The following is a 21393-nucleotide window of genomic DNA, read 5'->3' on the forward strand; positions in this document are numbered from 1 at the left end:
AGCTAATAACAGTCATGCCTGATATGTATTGAATGCCTACAAAATGCAAGCCTTACTGTTACTTATCCTCTATTGACCACCATTTCTTTTTCAATCCCAATTTTAAAAGGGGAAATGCCAAGCTAAATTGCTCGCCCCACAGAAGTTACACAATGTAAGTAACAGAACTCAGTTCCAAGTCCATGCTCCAAATCAAGGTGGCTGTTTATTTGGGGAAAAGGCAGGTTAACTGTACCCTAAAGTTGCCACTTAACTCACATTCTGAACTTAAATACCCAATACATTTTTCTACACTGAGTTTTAACAGTATTTTTATATTTTATAAGGACATCTGTCCCTGTATATTGTATGTATAAAGATCAAATATAAAAGAGTAAAAACACATTCAACTTACCTAGATCCTCAGAAATAATCTATTTCAACCAAAATACATAACTTCCCCTAACTGATTTTTAAAAAAATAATTTATATAATACTTTGTGAAAGAACTAGGTGGGGACCATCTGAAGTGATTTTTTTAAAACAAAATCTACTTCTAACTTGTAAGTTGTCTTTAATAAAAGAATTATTTTTAATGATGACAGTATTTTCAGAGCATCAGGATCATGAGCAACTTGGGGTAACTTTAGGACAAAATGTCTGAGTATGCCAGGTGAAGATCAGGAAAGACAAAGTTAAGATCATATCAGTTCAATATAAACTCATCCAAATACTAATTATGCTTAAAATGAGCTCAAATAAATTTAATGGTAATATTCTACTAAAATCATGTAAATACCTTTTCCATTTCCTGCCTGAAGGTTGTAAAGAGTTCATTGCTTTTTGCCATGGTTGTCTGGAATTCTTCAAACTTATCCATATAAAGAGAAAGCTACAGAAAAAAAGTACCAAATATTCTAAGTTCCAGATAAGCAGATTTAGAGTCCCAAAGACTTGCAAAAGAACGTAATATGTTGAAACATTAGTTACTTGTTCTAAGTGCTACAAAGACGAAGAAATGCTCTGAAACTTTTGAAATCTTGCTGATTTAATCTAACTATAAATTTCTGAAATATTCAAACCTTTACGAGCTGTACTATGTCAATTATAATGAAAACTAAAAATTTCCTGTAACTATAAATTTCCTATAACTATAATGCTTTATGCACTAACCATGCTGTCCATACATTTGAAAAACTTCTTGGGAAAAAAAAAATCTTTCTTTTAGATCAGTAGCCTGTATAGTCCTTAGCTTGATACCAAGGTTAGATCTTTCCTTAATGTAGGCAGGAAAATAAAACAGCAGCTGAAGAATAGTTTGGTTGGAGGACAGAGAATTTAGTTAAAGTATAGTTGATGAAAAGGAAAGCTAAATTAAGGTAGAGATGCCAATATTTCTTCTAATGCCCACCCTCAAGAAAATTTTAAATTGTAGCTGGGAAGATACTGGTAACTAAGCAGCCCAAAGAGAATACAGCATGCTGAGTCACTTTTTTTTTTTTCCCTCAGAAAAGGAGCTGTAGCAGAGGGCAGGAACATGCATAGTGGTGGCCAGAACAGAAAGCTTACATAAGTGAGTGCTGAGCTAGGTCTCAGGGTGGGCTGTAGTGTTTCATGTAGACCAGGGGATACCATTTGGATAACATTTCCAAATATGAATGTAGTTAATTTAATATAAATATGACATACATATTCTATGTTACATGTTATGTATTACGTGTAACTATAATATATGATTATATTATGTGTTTTGCCCAAGAAAAGAATAAAAGGCCATCAGAGGCCCAGAAATAATATAAGTGATATCTTTCCATTTTCATCAGTACCTTATGAGAACTAAGAAACAGAACACATGAACATGATGAGGAAGGGACATGATGTGGTATGATGGAACCAGGTCACCGAATTATCCCATGTAATGGGTTATATGGGAAACAGCACTTAAAAGCAAGTTCTGCTGCACATGGGAGGGAGAAACAGAGTAAAAGGAGTGTAGTTACCAGTAACAGGGTAGACAAGATGACTATAAGATAACCAAATCACTTCCACAGAAAGGGGAAGGCAAGGGCCAGGCTGAATAGAAACTCAGTAGCAAAGTGGAAAACACTGTGGAAGACTTAGCAGCAGTCTGTAGAGGGACACACAATGACAGGGCTTCCGAGGGTGCTGGTCTGCAGTCGGAGCAATGGTGCTGCTCATGGAGACAAAGAGAGCAGTTTAGGCTAGAAGTTATGGCAGTCTGCACATGGAGTACACGTACTAAAGATGGAACATCCAAGTAGACAGTCCCATTTGAGAGTTCAATGCTGACCTGCACTGGATAGTTAGTAAGTGGCAATGACCATCACACCTGGACTTACATGCCTGCATTATGTTCAACACACACTAATATGACTCCCTCCTCCACAAATGCTGGAAACTGACATGTGAGACTGATTCTTGGAAAGGACAGCTACATTTACAAAGCTGAATAAGGAAGAGGCGACAGCAAAGGATACAAAGTAATGATGAGATAACACAACCCATGGTAACACAGATGTACAGACAAGAAAAGTTGCAATGACGACAGTCCAACAGAATCAGAGCTGCCTGGGAGCTTGGTCAAAGGCCCTTTGCTGACTGATACTGGAAAAATTATCAGTGATCCCACATTAAAGAACACCTTCCAAAGCTGTATATAGACACTGTATGCCTTTCTCCACATGAATCCCCTTTTCCTTTTATATGGACTTCTGAGTGTACAGGACTAATAAGCAGGGGTTTGAAGTTTCTAGAAGCATCCTAAACAGAGTCTGATTGCTCTTCAATTTTCACAGTAAGTGAGGCTACTAGCTTTATCACTAATGTCACATTAAAAACTGTTCCCAAAGCGATAAAGAGCACTCACAGAAGGGTTGCTCATGAACATGTGTGCCAGTCTTAAGATATGAGTCCTATTTTAGAACTAATTAAGAGAGTCCTTATGTTAAACACCGTTTAATAAAATTTTAAAATACATGGTATTTTTTTAACAAAACATAATTTCATTAACTAAAAGAATAAATTATAAGGATAAATACCTAACTGTTACTGTTTATAAACAACACGTAGATATTAGCAAACTTTCAGAGATGGAAGCATGATCTTTCCTGGATCGTTTCTGGATCGTTTCGTGAAGCAAGGATGAAGCATCTGCTTCCTTTATTCCACACAAAACAACCACAGAAGTTGGAACTCAAAAACAAAGAATCTCAATTCCCACTTAAAAAAGTACACAGACACACATATACACACTCACCTGCAAATGAACATAGTGAGCATATGCAGCTTTTTAAAACTACACATATAACAAGATATGTATTTTCTGCTTTTATTTTCCTCATAGAACAAAGTTCAAAAGACTCTGGAGAAAACAACTTAGGACAGTAGAAACAGGACACTGAAAACATAGGCTCACCAGCCATCCAGATTTGCTTGGGATTAAGTGCATTCTTTGAGACACAGAACTCACAGTGCTAATTTGAGAAAAGTCCTAGTTAATTTATGATGACTTAGTTACCGTAAATGAAGAGGAACATTCCAAGAGTCAAGAGCTCTATTTTTCAGTTCTAGCTGACATTGGCTGGGAACAAGACGACTCGCAAATTTTACTATCCTCTGTTGTCAAGTTACCTGCTGTTTTAATTGTACTTCTTGCTGTTTCATTTCTTCACATTTGTGCCTCGATTCTGCTGCTTCTTTTAATAACTAGAAAACAGAAATATTCTGGCAAAATAGTAACAGTAATTACACACATCACTAAAATGTCAAAAGACCAGATACTTAGGTTTAGTGTTCCCTGTCATTATTTTAGCAAGAATCTCAGCTCAAGCATCCTATTGTATCAGCTGCCAAGTACTTCTATCTTTGATCTGCACCACTTGCTAATACTTTGGAATCTGGGAAACATCTTTAAACTTAAGAAGAAAAAGTACCCTGGAGGCATAATAAGATTTATAAAACTCAAGGTTCAATAGTCATGTTAGGTGAACGAATCAGACATCTACACTTAGAAGCACAGAACAGGGCTGGAAATCTTCATGTTATCTAGATGGTTTAGAAATCCCTTCTACTCCATGAGAGAGGCAAGAGGAGGCACGTAGAAAGGGGATACATAGAGCAAAGCAATGAAAATAGACATCAGGTTTCTGATTACATTTTTAAAAGTGGGGAAGAGAAGGGTGTAGTTTTGGACCTGGGTTTTTAAGAAAATTATATAGTAAAGTTGTACAGTAGGCAGTTGTGAATTTCAGTCTTTGAATTGCTGAAGTAAAATGTCACATATACTACAAATAACCCTTAAAGGTTTGTAAACCAACCAAAAAGTATAATACATGTAATGTACTGAACATATGTATACATACACACGCACGTACACACACACACACCACACACATACAGTTTATACTCCAGGTTGGAAATGAATGGCAACAGTTCCTTCAATTGTACACCAGGTATCATTGTTGCATTGCACTAAAGGTGTCCATGCTTTGAAAAATCCATCTCTCTAAACTCAGTATGGGTTGTTCACATCCTAAGTAAGAATCAGAAACTGAACATCTAGGTTACTTGAATGAAATGTGAAATGCTAGATGCAATAGTCCACAATTTATTTAAGGTAACTTAAGCACATACAGTTTGATTTGCATATGTTAAATATGAGGTTTCACTATGCTTACGATTACCAACACACAAAATAAGATGAGTACATCCTTGGGGGAAAAATGCTGCATGATTAAGGAAATAGAGAATTCTGTTAAATTTTACCAGAAAATTATACCAGAGTTGTTAAACAACCAGTAGGAGACAGTAAACTTGGTGTGAAATGTAAGTGCCTGTAGCTCTTACGTCCTAATTTGCCAATACCTGCCACAACTCTTGCACATGGTGACTATTACCTAAAAATCAAGATAACACTCTATACATGAACAAAATTATTATCTGCAGGTCTTTCCACTAACTTGGTTTAATTATTTCCAAGTCTATTTTTATAAGGAAATTTCATTTGAAATAAAAAGCAGAATGTATTCTAACATTTCTCAATCTTGACAGTAAAAAACCAACTGCATGCCCAGGTCCATGTAAAATATCGAATGAATTTAAGTATTTTAAATGGTTTGTTTACAATTGTGAAACAATGTTTTTAGGATCAGAACTTACAAACTCTCTCTCCCTTTGGTGTTTTTCATCAGCTTCCTCTATGAGCTGTGTTGTTTGCTGAAGCCTGGCATCCACAAGCTGTTGTTGCAGTTCCTTATGTTTGAACACTTTATCAATATGCTACAGAAAATATAAAATTTCTTCTGTCAATTAATGAAAAAGGGTATACAACTGTGAGGATATACAACACAAGTTAACAATAATTTCCTCCCCTGTTCTTCTTGCTCTTACCACCATAACTAGTAATATTGGGTATTTCTGTCCTTGTATTTGCAGAAGCATCTATTTATGTCACCTTGCAAACCACTCTGCATCTAACCCAATCAATGGCTCTAACCCAATCAATGGCTTTGTATTTCCTGCTTCTGCTGTACACTGAAAATTAGGCTCAAACTATCAAAAACAAATAATGCCACATTATTAAAGCATAAATAAAGGCAGAGGAATGTACCCTTTGGAAGAGGCACCCTGTACACTTGAATTCTGAAAGTAACAAAATTTAATAAGCATGTTATCACCAACTTCCTCTTAAGCTAGCTAGCACAGAACTTCCAGACTACTCTCTAAAATAACTGCAACTGTACAGCTACAGATCATTCCTGTAAACTTACTTTGTGTGACAACCAAGATGACTTGGTGTTCTCTTAAAAGAAGGTCCTTTTTTCCCCTCAAAAAGTAAGTAGGTAGACTGCAATGGTACTATACATTGTATTATCATAGATTTATAATGGATTACCATGGAAGTCTGGGATACTGGATACTGGGAGGGCCAAACATTTATTTACTGTTAGGATGTATATGATAAAATACAATCTGTATGTTAAAATCACAATCTTCCAGTATCACATGGAAAATAAGTACCACTCAACATGTCTTGCAGAAAGTACCTCACACAAATCCATAGACCCCTGGGTCATCAGTGATGATCCCCAATTCGTCCTTCAGTTCATAGTGTACCTAATACTTTCCTAATGAATGCCTAAGTACTGCCCATGAGTTTTAGAATATTTTCCTGTGATGGGAGTCTTTAGTAATGAATGGCGGAAAGTTTTTCAAAGTACCAAGATGTTGAATAAACAAAACATCTTTACCTCCTCTCTCAGTGCATACTGTTCAACCAGCTTCTTCAGCTTCTCTCCTAGTTCAGTGTTTTCCTGGCGGAGTTTGGCATTGTGTATGTCATGTTGTTCCAGCTGTGCTTGGATTTCATTTAAAGTAAACTGGAAACGTGCAGTTGCTTCTTTACGATGTTCTTCTTCTTCTTGTGCCTGCTGCGTATTTTCTTCCTTATTAACCAAAATAATTTCTGTTACTGGTATAGAATAAACTTATACATAAACTGCTCATAATTCTATATCGGTTCATGTAATCCTGCCCCCAAGTACTGTTTCTCACCTACAACTCCTTCTCCTGATCTATGACCAGAAAACTCTCATTTAAAAGCAAACATATTTCCTAAGTAGATAATCAGAGAGAAAAAACTGCCCTGCTACAAAATACTGTTTACTGACTATGCAGACCTTACTGCCCAAAGCACAAGTAAGGAGCTTCTCCACACAGATTCTTTCCCATTATTTTCCCAACTATTCTCCTCATTACTTTGGCAGGGCTTCATTCTCTATCAGTCTGAAGAGAGAGGTTGCATCTAGCAGCCTTCTTTTTGAGTGACACCTTCCATTTCCTAAGAGTCAAGGACAAAATGGAATCTTTATTTTAAAAGCTTATTCTCCCAGTACTCATCACAACACATGTCCTCCTTAATACCCAGCACTGGGTATTATACACAACTAATGAATCGCTGAACAAAACAAAAACTAATGATGTACTATATGGTGGCTAACATTTAAAAAAAAAAAAAAAAAAAGCTTACTTTCCATCCTTCCTAGGATACAAGCACAAAAGACCTTTACCTGAACAATGATCAGTCTGGTCAAAATGTTACTTTGATATAAGAAGAAAAAAAATCTACTTTCATTAAATCCAAACTTAAGGCTTCTAAAGGGAAAAACAAAAACAAACCCCTCACACCAGACAACGATTCATTACCTGAGTTGTCTTACATTCCAGGTTCTTGGGAGTTTGCTGTGACAGAGGTAATCAGAGACCCCACTTAATCAAAATCCTACTCCATTTTTACCCGCTTAGCTACTGTTAGCTAAGGTAGGCACATTCCCATTATAGATGGCAGATTCTTTCTAGAGTCTCTCTTCTTATTCCTTCTTCCCTGGTCACACAAATATTGATACCTGTTCCCTCTTCCTTTATGTATAAAATCATACACTTTATGTATAAAATCATATGCATACATGTATACACACATATATATATAATCCTTTTTATATACAAATAATCAAATAACCCCATATATACACACACACACACACACACACATATATATACACACACACATTTATATATATAACTCTACATATAGGATTATTTATTTATATATAGGACTATATACATTTATATATACTTTTTACATACACACATACGTACATAAAATCAGCCTAGGTTTAAGTACTATTCTGTAGTATTTAGCAACAGAACAGCTGAAGATTGGCAGAAAATACTTAGGCACACTAGCCAATCAGTATGTACAGTAAGGCTCTGCAACCTGTTTGTCCTTCTTAAACTCATTTTGATTCAAGTCTATACGTACTAGTCTCTTCATTTCAGCTAAGCACTTCATTTCTTACCTAAGAAGAACATGGTAATCAGCTAAATTAATGATCAGCAGAATAGATGGTGACCTTGAGCTTCCTAATAAGCCGGAAAGCTGTGGACATAAACATCGATACCATCTAGATTCCCTGTGATCAATTATAAGGAATACACACTACAGATCTCTTCCTTAAAGCTGAAACCATGAGTTGGATAGAGAGAGTGAGTCTTAGATTTATAGTGGACTCACATACAGCATTAACTCAGGCAAAAATGAATAAACAAGTAAGCAAGGTAGTATGTCCTTGAGGACCCCACAAAGTCCTCTGCTCAGGAACCTAACCTACCAGAGCAAGTGTACCTAGAAGTATGATCAATCAGCCATTATTACAACCAAGTTCCACTACAGCGGAAGAAGAAAGTATTTACTTCAAACACATACACAGGGATTATAAAATCATCCTAATGATCTCCCAAAAATGAACAAACTAACCTTTAATGCCTTATTGTGACGCTGAAGTTCCCTGCAAAGAGACTCTAGTTTGCTCCTTGCCAAGACAGCCTTGCTGTGTTCACTCTGCAAGTGAACTTTCTCTTTTATGATCTGGGCTTGTTTCTTCTGCAGAATCTTCATTTGCTTCTGAACATTCCTGCTCTCCTCCAGCTAAAATTAACAACAAGCACTTTATATGTTTACAAGTAAAGTAAGAACCTCTGAGTTACAGTTGGCAGAACTGGAAGTACCATTATGGAACCTTTTCTACTCCTCTCTTATTCAGTTGAGACATAAAAAAAGTATGCAAATAATTTAGTGTATGAAGAACATTGACCTCAATGTCTATTTTTTTAATTAAAAACAAAAACAGATCTTTTAGGAAAACGTCTTACGAATGCACACCATCTGGTTTTGCTTTTCTACAAGAACATAGGAAAACTACTTTATTGAAAAAATTAGCAGCTCTTTTTGAGTGACAAGAAGGCAATTATAGACTTAGAGCAAATTATATGAGTCTTGCTGACAGGACATTAAAGCTTTCACGAAGAAAATATGTTGACAAATGTTGACTTATCAAACACTTACAGGTGGGACACCTGGGTAGCTCAGTCAGTTAAGCCTCGGACTAGGTTTTGGCTCAGGTCTAATCTCATGGGTCATGGGATCCAGCCACTTCCTGCTTGGTGCTCAGCAGGGAGTCTGCCTGAGATTCTCTCTTCCTCTGCCCCTCCCCGCACATGCTCTTGCACTCGCTGGCGTGCTCTCTCTCAAATAAATAAATCTTAAACACTCTTGGAGGCAACATGTTTACAGCTACTAAAAATACTTCCATTGAAATTCCTGCTGGAAAAGAATAATTTTGCTCTTGAATCTTACTGTGGTCTATGAGTATAGCATTTAAACTGGTAATTCATTAACAGCCAGAATACAAATAACAAAACAGCAGTAAGTACAGGGAAAACAATTACTTTAAATGTAAATGGACTAAATTCTTTAATCAAAAGACACAGAGTGGCCAAATGGATTTAAAAAAAAAAAAAAAAACAAGACTTAACTAGCTATTTGCTGCCTACAAGAGCCTCACTTCAACAGTAGAATGCACTGGACTGAAAATGAAGGAATGGAAAAAATAGTACATGAAAACGGAAATCAAAAAAAGCTGGGATAACTATACTTACATTACTAATTATTATGGCTTTCACTTATAGCCAGGAGGCAAGATTATTCTCGTAGTGTGGTTTGAAGATCAGGGCCTAAGAATTGGGTTTCTCAGACAACCAGAATCAACAGCTGTAGTTAATCGTATTTTTGTGCTATCACTTGCATGGTCTCCTCTATCAGTTATTATATTTACTGGAGCCCTCTGTATTTTTTTCTCGCTAAATCTAGCTGAAGATTTGTCAATTTTGTTAATCTTTTCAGAGAACCAGCCTAGTTTCATTGATCTTTTCTACTGCTTTTTGGTCTCTTTTTCATTTGTTTCACTTCTGATCTTTATGTATTTCTTCCTGCTAACTTTGGGCTTTGTTTGTTCTTCTTCTAGTTCCTTGAAATGTAAACTTAGGTTGTTTGCTTGAGGTTTTTTGAGGTAGGCACAAATTGCTATGAATTTCCCTCTGAGAACTGCTTTTTCAACCCATAATCTGATATGATGTATTTCCATCATCATTTGTCTCAATATATTTAAAAAATTTCCTTTGATTAATTAAATTTAATTCCTTTACTGATCCACTGTTCAGCACGTTATTTAACCTCCACACATTTGTGAACTTCCCACTTTTGTTCTCCTGACTGATTTCTAGTTGTATACCATTGCGTTTGGAAAGGATGCTTGAAATGGTTTTAATCTTGTTAAATGTACTAAGACTGCTTTTATGGCCTAATATCTATTCTGCAGAATGTGCCATGTACATTTTAAATGAATGGGTATTGTGTTGCTTTAGAATGGAATGTTCTGTATATAGCTGTTAAGTCCACCTGTTTTACTGTGCTATTTAAGGCCATATTCTCTTACTGATTTTCTCTGTGGATACTTTGTCCATTGATGTAAATAGGGTATGAAAGCCCCTTGATGTTATTGTATTCCTATTAACATTCTGTTAAATGTTTGCTTTGGGCTCTCCTACGTTGTGTACATAGATATTTAAAAATGTTATATCCTCTTGTTGGACTGATATTTGACTATGAAATGCCCTCATCTCAGTTTTTTATTTTAAAGGCCATTTTGTCTGTTTTGACTATAGCTACCCCAACTTTCTTTTGGTTTTCATTTGAGTGGAATGTCTTTTCCCATCCCTTCACTTTTGGTCTGTGTGCAACCTTACATTTTGTTATTCTCTTGTACACAGCATATAGACAACTCTTGTTTTTTGTTCTTTAATCCAATCAATTACTATGCTTTTTGATTAAATAATTTAGTCCACTTATATTTCAAGTAATTATTGATAAGTATGTACTTAGTGCCATTTTGTTAACTGTTTTCTGGCTGTTTTGTAGTTACTGCATTCCTTTCTTCTTCTGTTACTCTCTTCCTCTGTGGTTTGGTGACTTTCTTAAGTGGTAGGTTTACATTCATTTCTCAATGTCTTTTGGGTATCTACTACAGATTTCTGTTTTTTGGTTACCAAAAGGCTTGCATATAATATCATACATAAATGTGTGTGTACCAGATTATTTTAAGTTGATAACGTGAGACGGAAAATATTTGAAAGCTCCACATTTTAATTCTCTCTGCATTTTACGTTTTTATATCACATATTTCATCTTTTATCATGTCTACCCTCTCAGTAATTATATTGCATAGTTATTTTTACTACTTTTCTCTTTTAACCTTTATACTAGCTTTATAACTGATTAACCCACTGCCTTTAGAGCCTTTAGCCTTTACCTGGGCAATTTATACTTTGCTACGTTTTTATTGCTGAGTAGTACCCTTTCTTTTCAGCTTGAAGAAGTCCCTTTAACATTTCATGTAAAGCCAGTTTCTTTATCCTTCCTTCAATTCTGAATAATAGCTTGCCCTGGTAGGTGTTCTTGGTTAGTTAGAAGTTTTTTTTGTTTTTTCCTTTCAGAACTTTGAATATGTTGTGTTACCCCCATCTGGCTTGCAGAGTTTCTCCTAAAAAATCTGCTGATAGTCAGATAGGGTTCCTATGTATATAAGGTGGTTTTGTTTGTTTTTCTTTTGCTGCTTTTAATAATATTTGTCTTTAACTTTTAACATTTTAAGTACAACCTGTCTTGGTGTGGATGTCTTTGGGTTCATCTTCTTTGGAACTATGCTTCCTGGATCTCAAGGTCTGTTTCCTTCCCCAGGTTAGGGGAGTTTTCACCTATTCTTTTTAAAATAAATGTTCTACCTCTGTCTTTGTTCTCCATCTTGGAGCCCTATAACACAAATGTTAATCCACTTGATGCTGTCCCGTTAAGTCCCCTCACTATCTTCACCTTTTTTTATGCTTACTTTTCTTTTTGCTGCTCTGATTGTGTGAGCTCTGCAGTTCTTGCGACAGAGTTCCCCAGGTTTCTTCTACCTCACTTAGCTGCTGTAGTGTATTTTTCAGTTCAGTTATTGTATTCTTTTTCTCTTTGGCTCTTTCTTACACTTTCTATCTCTTTGTTAAAGCTCTCACTGTTTTCAACCATTCTTTTCCCCAAGTTCAGTGAGCACTTCCATGACCATCACTTTGAACTCTTGACCAGGTAAATTACTTATTCTGTCTCATTATGGTTTTTTATCTCGCTCTTTCCTTTGGAACATATTCCTCTGTTTCTTCATTTTTCTTGACTTTCTGTCGTGGTGTCTATGCAGATGAAGCAGCCACCCTTCCCAGTCTTGAAGGAGTGCCCTGTGTAGCATGAACAGTAGAATTCAGCAATGCCCCACATCTTGGTTGTCTGTCAACCCTTCGTGATTGTCCAATGGCCTATTTGTCCCTTCATAAACTCACAATTGTTCAGTGTGCCAAGACCCGCCAGCATCTCAAAGTAGGCAGATATCAGAAATTACTGAGATTTGTGCTCACTGGAAGCCAGGCGCAGATAACACATCTTAAAGTATGCAATACATGGAGTTCTGTAGGAGCAGAAGCATAAGCCAGGCTGTTTCCCAGAACAGGAGACCTGGAGGTGTCCCCTGGGTGAAAGTCATAAAAATCAGGTTTCCAGATGCGCAAACAAGCTCCTTTCTGGCATATTCTGGCCTCTCTTCCAAGAGAGCGACTGTGTAAGGCCCTAGAAACCTGAAGCCCGCCCCTCGAGCCGATGTTTCAGGACAAGCAAACAAGCTTTTTACATAGAAGGACTTGGTGGTGTTTCAGTCTGGTTGCTGTGCAATGTCCTGTGGGTTGTTCTAGCCAAGAACTATCTCTCTGATTGTTATTGCCCTATGGGATCCAGGAATACAAGACTCTCTCTCTGGCCACTGGACAAGGCATTCAAGGGATGTCCTCTGGGCAGCAGACACGTGGAAAAGGTCCCCTCTGAGAGATTTTGGTGCTCTGGAGTGGGCAAGGGAGAGCTCAAAGACACAACTTCCAAGTTCTCTGGAAATGTTTATAGTCTGCCTATAGGGGCATGTCTATTAGAACACTGACTCTCAGACTGCAGCTGTGATGATACAGTTTCTCAGACAGACTGAAGATATGTTTCAGTCTGCTACCTGTGTGGTGTCTATGTAGGGCCCTGGAGGTGGTGGTCAGCCAAGAACTGTCTCTGTTACAGTCCTGTGGGATCCAGCATAAAAACTTCCTCAGCCTCAAGAGCCAGATAACAAAGAGTTGTCCCCTGGGAGCAACCACAAAACCTGGGTCACCAGGCTTGTGTAAAAGCTTCCTTCTGGGAGTTGTGGAGCATGGCAGAGGGGGAACTCAACGATGGCACCCGCCAAGGAAAAAGAAATGAAAGAATGGTTCCCACTGATTGTAGCAACACACAGGGAGAGTGCAAAGATGGCACCCACTAAAGGGGGAAAAAAGTCTAGAGTTAAGGAAAACAAACGCACTCATGGGCTTTAGCAAGGGATAGAAGGAGGGTACAGAAATGGTACCTCCTATTACCGCAGTCCCTGAAGAGCATTACAACAGGCCCTTGTCCCTCAAGGGGACTCTAAGATAATCAAATGAGTGTCCTTCACATTAAGTCTGGGAGCTTTTCAAACAGCGGCTTCTGTGTTGGTCCCTAGGCCAAGTGAGTCTAGGCATGAGCCCTTACAGAGCAGTGTCTCAGTTTACACTGCCCCTTGGATCTTGTGAATAGAAACCCCACCAGTATGCAAAGCCAGATATTGTGGGGGTCTGTCTCTCAACTGCAGATCTTTAAAGTAAGGGTATGTGATATGAGCTATGAACCCTTTATTCCCCACAGAGAAGGTCTGGGTTTGTGATTTCCCTCCGGATTTTCGGCAGCCATGCTGGCGATGGGATCTGTGTCTCAGTCTCTCTTATCCACCGTGAGGTGGCCCTTTGCTTTTGTCTTTGATAGTGATGTTACACTCTCAAGGTGATCTCACTGTTACATATCCTAACTCTACTACTCTACTTTTTTAAGAAATTAGTTTTTCAAGAAACAAAGTATTTTTTTAGAACTTTTTTTTTCAAAACAAAACATGCCTGCTTTTATTATTCACAAGAACTATTAATCTGAATGGAATCAAAGAGAGGTTACTCGCCAGTGAAGTCTCTAATGTGTTGCTTGCTAAAACAAATGCAGTAATTCTTACTTATCATGTCCTTCTAAGCAAAACCCCACTTGATTTCTGTTTCTCCAAGTTTAGTCCCTGAGCCAACAGCTTTGGCCATCAACTGGGAACTTGTTACAATATGGTATTTTAGACATCTCCCCCATCCCTGCCTTGGTTCTACTATAAAGTGAAGTTTACATCTACTGAATCAGAATCTATACAAAATTCTCTGGTGATCTGTATAAGTTTGAGAAGGACTGCCCTAGATCACACTGCTAGTCAATTTGCTTTTTCTGCCCTAATCCTTTCATGCTGGCTGCTGATGTCATATCACCAGGTCAACTACCCAACCTTCCATTCTGTCACTTTTCTACGTGAATTTCACTCCTTTCTCCTTCTTTCTTTTTCTACCATTTCTCAGTTGATTTTCATCATGTGAGCGTACCAATACAGACTGACTTCTCTACCCAATGGAAGCAGCTCTTTCCTTTCCCAAGGCCAGCAATCCAACAACTCTGATTACTGCCATCTTTGCATCTGGACAGTTTTAGGCATTTCCATTGATGCTCAGTGGTTCCCGCCTTTCAAAATTTCAGATATATGGGGTATATGTAAACTACCTGAAGGGATAGTAACTATAATTTTGCCAGCTCTATACTTAGAGTCCATTATTCACAAAACATAGTAAAATGTATAAGTAGTTACATAAAATTCATTAGAAATAATATTTCACAAAACACAAGAACTTCAGCATTTACATTAGAACCAACAATTCTACAAACCACAACTGTTCTTCAAAAGGTTTTATGACCTTCCCACTCTTTCCTTTTAAAATGATGGCAGGATTTCCATGTTGAGAGTGCTTCCATATCCCCCCACAAAAGGATTAATACTACCTGAAATAACATAGGCCATGGCTCAGAACGAACTCTCTTTGAGTCAGTTTCTTTGGAAAATGGAAAAAAAAATACAACGCCTGGCATATAGAAGGTGCTAAGGAAATATTTTCCTGAGAAACTACTAGACTACTTCATGTAACTCACAACTTCAGTCAAAATCCTTAAAGCTTTCAAATTTAATACTGCTTTCATGTCTAGAATTCCTCAATTTACATATGAAATTACTCCCTCAAAATTGTCAGCATATAAACATACAATGAAAATGCTAACTAAGAAATGCTAAAACTGGGGTTCCTGGGTGGCTCAGTCAGATAATCTCAAGTCATGATCCCAGGGTCCTGGGATTCAGCCCCTCTTCATGCTCTGCTCTCCCTTGTCCTCCTCCCCCCCTCCCCAGTGCTCTCTGTCTTCCTCTCAAATAAATATATAAGATCTTTAAAAAAAAAAAAGAGGGGCGCCTGGGTGGCATAGCGGTTAAGCGTCTGCCTTCGGCTCAGGGCGTGATCCCGGCGTTGTGGGATCGAGCCCCACATCAGGCTCTTCCGCTATGAGCCTGCTTCTTCCTCTCCCACTCCCCCTGCTTGTGTTCCCTCTCTCTCTGGCTATCTCTATCTCTGTCAAATAAATAAATAAAATCTTTAAAAAAAAAAAAGAAAGAAAAAGAGAAATGCTAAAACCAACTGAGTTTTACGAAATCTATTCTACATCTCAGAAAGCGACAAAATGTTGTATATATCATACCATAAAATGAGGCCATACAATCAACCCAAGCCTCAAGAAATTAGACTCTTCCCTTCAATTTTGCAGTGAAATACAACTTTACATTTTAAGCCCTATCAAAATTCTATTTTAAAACATTATCAAGCACATGCACATTTTGCTATATTTTATATAGGCTTTGCACCCTTAATACTCACAAGATCAGCATATTTTTTACAGAGAGCTGCCAGCTTCTCCTCTGGAGTTGAAAGAGTGTTTAAGGCTTGCATCAGTAATAACACTTCTTTTCCTGATGATCAATAAAAGGGGAAAAAAGTACCAGAAGGAAAAAATTAATCCAATCTGTAAATTCTACATAAATTTTATGTTCAAACATCCAGATTATGATGTAAGGCTGTAAATTAGAATTAGATTCACCAGTAAATTGGGAAACTATTAGGAGAAAGCCCCCTGACGCCCATCAAATTTCTTCAGTTCACTAACACTACTAGCAATTAGCTATTTGGCACTTAGACAGTAAGCACACCACTTAGGGAGAGTTTAAAAACTCTTACTTAATTGCTGATTCCAAGGGGAAACATTTTGCAAAGGGTAGGAATGTTTTCAAAACCTTTCCACTGGCCAAAAACAAATATTGAAGGAAGTTGAAGACTTTCAGTTAGCACACTATGCCCATCTAAAATGCACATAATCCACTGTGACTGACAATTTTTCCAACAACCATTCTGAGTTATGATTGTTTTCCGGTGATTTACCAAGCATATTCTGGGTGTTAATCAACTTTAGAGTCAAGAAAAGTAAGTCAAAAAATTAGTTTTTCCCTTGGGGAAAAGAATTTTAAAAGAATACTTTTAATAATTTTGGCAGGGAAAAGGAAGCGGCTGAGATAAGTGGGGGCAAATGGTACTTCAAAGTGAGAGATAGTTTGCTTTTTACCTGAGGGTAGGTGCCTTTTTATTTTCTAAACTGTTCACTCTTGTCTGTAGGTCATTTTAAAAACCTGAAGAAGTTTCCTAGTTGGTATATACTTTACAAACTGCTATGCAAGGTGGGTAGGAAGAACAGGTTTACATCAAAAAAATACTTTGCTCAATGAAAATAAAAACACAACTCTTTAAAATCTTTGAGATACAGGGCAAGTGAAGTATATAGCCATACGAGCCTTTCTAAAGAGGGAAGTATATAGCAATACAGGCCTTTCTCAAGAAACAAGAAAAATCTCAAATATATAACTTACCCTTACACCTAAAGGACCTGGAGAAAGAACGGCAATTAAAGCCTAAGCCCAACAAGACAAGGCAAATAATAAAGATTAGAGCAGAAATCAATGAAATAGAAGCCATAAAAATAGTAGAACACATCAATGAAAGTAGGACCTGGTTCTTTGAAAGAATTACCAAGATCAAAAATCCCCTAGCTAAATTTATCAGAAAGAAAAGAGAAAGGACCCAAATAAATAAAAACATAAGAGAAAGAGGAAAGATCACAACCAACACTGAAGAAACACAATTACAAGAATACATTATGAGACACTATATGCCAACAAACTAGGCACTCTGGAAGAAATGGATGCATTCCTAGAAACATATAAATTACCAAAAATGAAACAAAGAAGTAGAAAACCTGGGAAGACCCATAACCAGCAATGAAAACGAGGCACTAATCCAAAATCTCCCAACAAACAACAGTCTAGGACCTGATGACCTACCAGCGGAATCCTACCAAACATTTAGAGAAGAATTAAAACCTACTCTTCTGAAGCTGTTTCAAAAAACAGAAATGGAAGGACAAGTTCCCAAGTCATTCTATGAGACCAGCATTACCTTGATCCCAAAACCAAAGACCCCCACCAAAATAAGAATTACAGACCAATATCCCTGCCTGATGAACACGGATGACAAAATTCTCACCATGATATTAGCCAATAGGACCCAACAGTACATTAAAAGGGTTACTCACCACGATCAAGTGGGATTTATTCCTGGGCTGCAAGCATGGTTCAACATCCACAAATCAATCAATGTGATACACTACATTAATAAAAGAAAGGACAAGAACCATACAATCCTCTCAATAGATGCCGAAAAAGCATTTGACAAAATACAGCATCCTTTCTTGATTAAAACTCTCCACAGTGTAGGGATAGAGAGAACATACATCACTATGATAAAAGCCCACAGCAAATATGATTCTCAATGGGGAAAAACGGAGAGCTTTTCCCTTAAGGTCAGGAACATGAGAGGGATGCCTACTCTCACCACAGATGTTCAGCATAGTACTAGAAGCCCTAGCCTCAGCAATCAGACAACAAAAAGAAATAAAAGGGATTGAAATTAGCAAAGAAGTCAAACTCTCTCTCTTCACAGATGATATGAGAGTTTATGTAGAAAACCCAAAAGACTTCACTCCAAGATTGCTAGAACTCATACAGCAATTCAGCAACGAGGAAGGATATAAAATCAAAGCACAGAATTCAGTTGCATTTCCATGCACTAACAATGTAACTGAAGTAAGAGAAATCAGAAGTTGATACCATTTACAATTGCACCCCAAACCATAAAATACCTAGGAATAAACCAAACCAAAGAGACAAAGTACAGAACGCTTATGAAAAAAACTGAGGGAAGACACAAAAAGACAGAAAAAACATTCCTCGCTCATGGACTGGAAGAACCAATAGTGTTAAAATGTCTATACTACCCAAAGCGACTATACATTCAATGCAATCCCTATCAAAATACCATCAACACAGCCAGAGAAATGTTGACAAAGAAAACCAAAGCTGGAGGCATCACAATTCTGGACTTTAGACTGTATACAAAGGTGTCATCATCAAGGCAATATAATACTGGCACAAAAAAAGATATATCAATGGAACAGACTAGAGACCCCAGAAATGGATCTCACCTCTATGGCCAACTAATCTTCGACAAAGCAGGAAAGACTATCCAAAGGAAAAAAGACAGTCTTTTCAACTTCAATGAATAAGAATGAAACTGACTATTCTCTCACACCATACACAAAGATAAACCCAAAATGGATGAAAGTCCTAAACATGAGACAGGAATCCATCAAAATCCTAGAGAAGAACAGAGGCAGCAATCTATGTGACCTTGGGCACAGCAACTTCTTTCTAGACACGTCTCCAAAGGCAAGGGGTCAAAAGCAAAATGACGGGTGTCTCCAAAGGCAAGGGGTCAAAAGCAAAATGAACTATTGTCACTTGAGCAAGACAAAAAGCTTTCGCATAGCAAAGGAAACAGTGTGTAAAACCAAAGACAACCGAGAGAATGGGAGAAGATATTTGCAAATGTCTTATCAGATAAAGGGCTGGTATCCAAGACTTTTAAAGAACTTACCAAACTCAACACCCAAAGAACAATCAACACAGTTCAGAAATGGGCAGAAGATGCGAATGGACATTTCACCAAGGAAGACTTACAAATGGCCAACAGACACATGAAAAAATGCTCCACATCACTAGCATCAGGAAACTACAAATCAAAACCTCAATAATATATGAACAACCCAGGAAACAACAGATATTAGGTAGAATACAGAGAAACAGGAGCCCTCTTACACTATTCTGGGAATGCAAAGTGGTCAGTCATTCTGGAAAACAGTATGGAGGTTCTTCAAAAAGTAAAAAATTGAGCTATTCTATGAGCTAGCAATTGAACTACTAATTATTTATCCAAAGGATACAAACATAGTGATCTGAAGGGGCACCTATACCCCAATGTTCACAGCAGCAATGTCCACAATAACCAAACTATGGAAAGAGCCCAGATGTCCGTCGACGGATGAATGGATAAAGAGGATGTGATATATATAGATATATAGATATATATAGATATATAGATATATCTATATATATCTATATGGTGGAATATTACTCAGCCATCAAAAAGAATGAAATCTTACCATTTCCAGGGACATGGATGGAAGTGGAGGGTATTAAGCTAAGTGAAATAAGTCAAGCAGAGAAAGACAACTATCATATGATTTCATATGGAATTTAAGTAACAAAGCAGAAAATCACAGGGGAAGAGAAGGACAAATAAGACAAAAACAGAGATGGAGGCAAACTGTAAGAGATGCTTAACTCTAGGAAATAATCTGAGGGTTGCTGAGGGGCAAGGAAGTGGGAGGCAGGATGGGGTAACTGGGTGATGGGCATTAATGAGGACTTGTGATGGAATGAGCAGTGAGTGTTACATACAAGTGATGAATCACTGAACTCTACCTCTGAAATCAATAACACACTGTACATTATTTAACTGAATTTAAATAAAATATAATAAAATACTTTGCACATAAAATTTTCATTCTGAAACTGCTTCTCATTGAGTTCAAGGACAAATAAAGAGAGAATACAATTTGTAAGAAATAATAGTATATGTAAACTGTGCTTTCATGAAGACTTTAAACTGTAACCATTTAAAACTATTTAAACAACTTTAACCTAAAGCTGTATCTTATGTATACTATTGGGACTGCCTATTCTGAAGATATTTGTCTTGTTTGCAAGGAATTTTAAATACTACTTATATTCCTATAAATTTTAAAGTCATAAAGGACAGGGGGAAATGGATTTTTAAAAATTCCAAGTTATAGTCAGGTAGAGAAATCACTCAATTCAAACAAGGTAAATATTAGTTATAACAGGACTTTTAAAAAATGAGAAGCAACCCCTAAGGCAAAGTCAGGGTTTTAGACTTTATTCATGAAATTTAACATACCACTTTCTTAGCCCTTAACTGTTTAACAGAGCAGAAGGGAGAAAACACACCCTGAATTCCAATCTTATTAGCCTGGTTTCTAGGCCAGAGATAATATACCATGCCAAATTTCAGTAAATGTTCTTTAAATAAACTGAGCAAAAACAAAGTCTTCAAAGTAATTGGTCAGATTAAAGAACCAAAAACAGGGCAAAACAATAGTGCTTCTGCCAAATGGTCACAGACTTTTTCACAAAAAACCAACCAAAAAAAAATAAAATCTTGATTATTCAGGGAGAAATAACTTGGATCCTATAACTAATATCCCTACCTCGCCACTTCCCCCTCCTGCATATAACTGACCAACCCATTCAAAGAAAAAAAAGTTGTATTTTAACCAAAACCACAACTAACAACTACCTCAAAACTGGACAGGTTCTATAATTGCTTGTGCTACAGAAAAGTTAGGAAAAATGAGCAGAATGTAAAAATGTCCAACCACTGAGCACAGATTATTACCTAAGGTTTTTCCTTTGTTCCTGTTGCACTCTGAATCTTGTTGACTATCAGAAGGATCTGTTCCAGCATCTGGTCCAGGAGGATCCACTCCTGACTCTTGCATGCAGTACACTGGGTTCACCAAATTCCTGTTCTTTGTTATAAAGTGACTGCCTTCATCCTCTTGCAAGGAATTTTTATTACTTGTGCCAGCACAATTTGAGTCTTGGCGTTGAAGAATATCATTTGATTGAGAGTTATACAATGTATCTGCTTTTACTCCTAACTGGCAAATTCTAGATTCTTCCATTATGCCAATCACAAGCTAGAAAAAATGAGGAGAAAAAAAGATCATGGAAGGGAGGGAAAATATAATCAAATGTAATCAAGGGAGGGAAGGTATGCAGTACATAAAAACACAGTTTCCCATCCTACATTGGTCATGTCTAAATGTACTTTTCACTTTTTGTATGTGGCATAATCAATAGGCACATCATCATTTGACAGTTTTTCTTCCTTTCCTAGTTAACAAAATAACAATGTTGTTTAGAATTAAAG

General features: G+C 37.1%; 1 protein-coding gene across 5 annotated transcripts in view; it reads right to left on the reverse strand.

Moving 5' to 3' along the window:
* LOC123787792 (gamma-taxilin-like) overlaps nt 1-21393 on the reverse strand; it is a 37067-nt gene that overhangs the window by 4715 nt on the left and 10959 nt on the right. For 4 of the 5 annotated variants that reach the window (XM_045790682.1, XM_087859338.1, XM_087859337.1 and 1 more), the window contains 7 exons: nt 20857-21160; nt 15814-15905; nt 8315-8485; nt 6249-6443; nt 5158-5277; nt 3631-3705; nt 779-871 (listed from right to left, as the gene is read on the reverse strand). In XM_045790682.1, coding sequence (XP_045646638.1) covers nt 779-871; nt 3631-3705; nt 5158-5277; nt 6249-6443; nt 8315-8485; nt 15814-15905; nt 20857-21145 — 1035 coding nt within the window. In that variant the 5' untranslated portion in view covers nt 21146-21160. The remainder of the gene's footprint in view (nt 1-778; nt 872-3630; nt 3706-5157; nt 5278-6248; nt 6444-8314; nt 8486-15813; nt 15906-20856; nt 21161-21393) is intronic. The other variant, XM_087859339.1, reaches the window with a different exon arrangement.

The sequence above is a fragment of the Ursus americanus genome, chromosome 37 (assembly GCF_024610735.1).
Source record: "Ursus americanus isolate L20-20 chromosome 37, mUrsAme1.1.p, whole genome shotgun sequence".
In the NCBI taxonomy this organism is placed as follows: Eukaryota; Metazoa; Chordata; class Mammalia; order Carnivora; family Ursidae; genus Ursus; species Ursus americanus.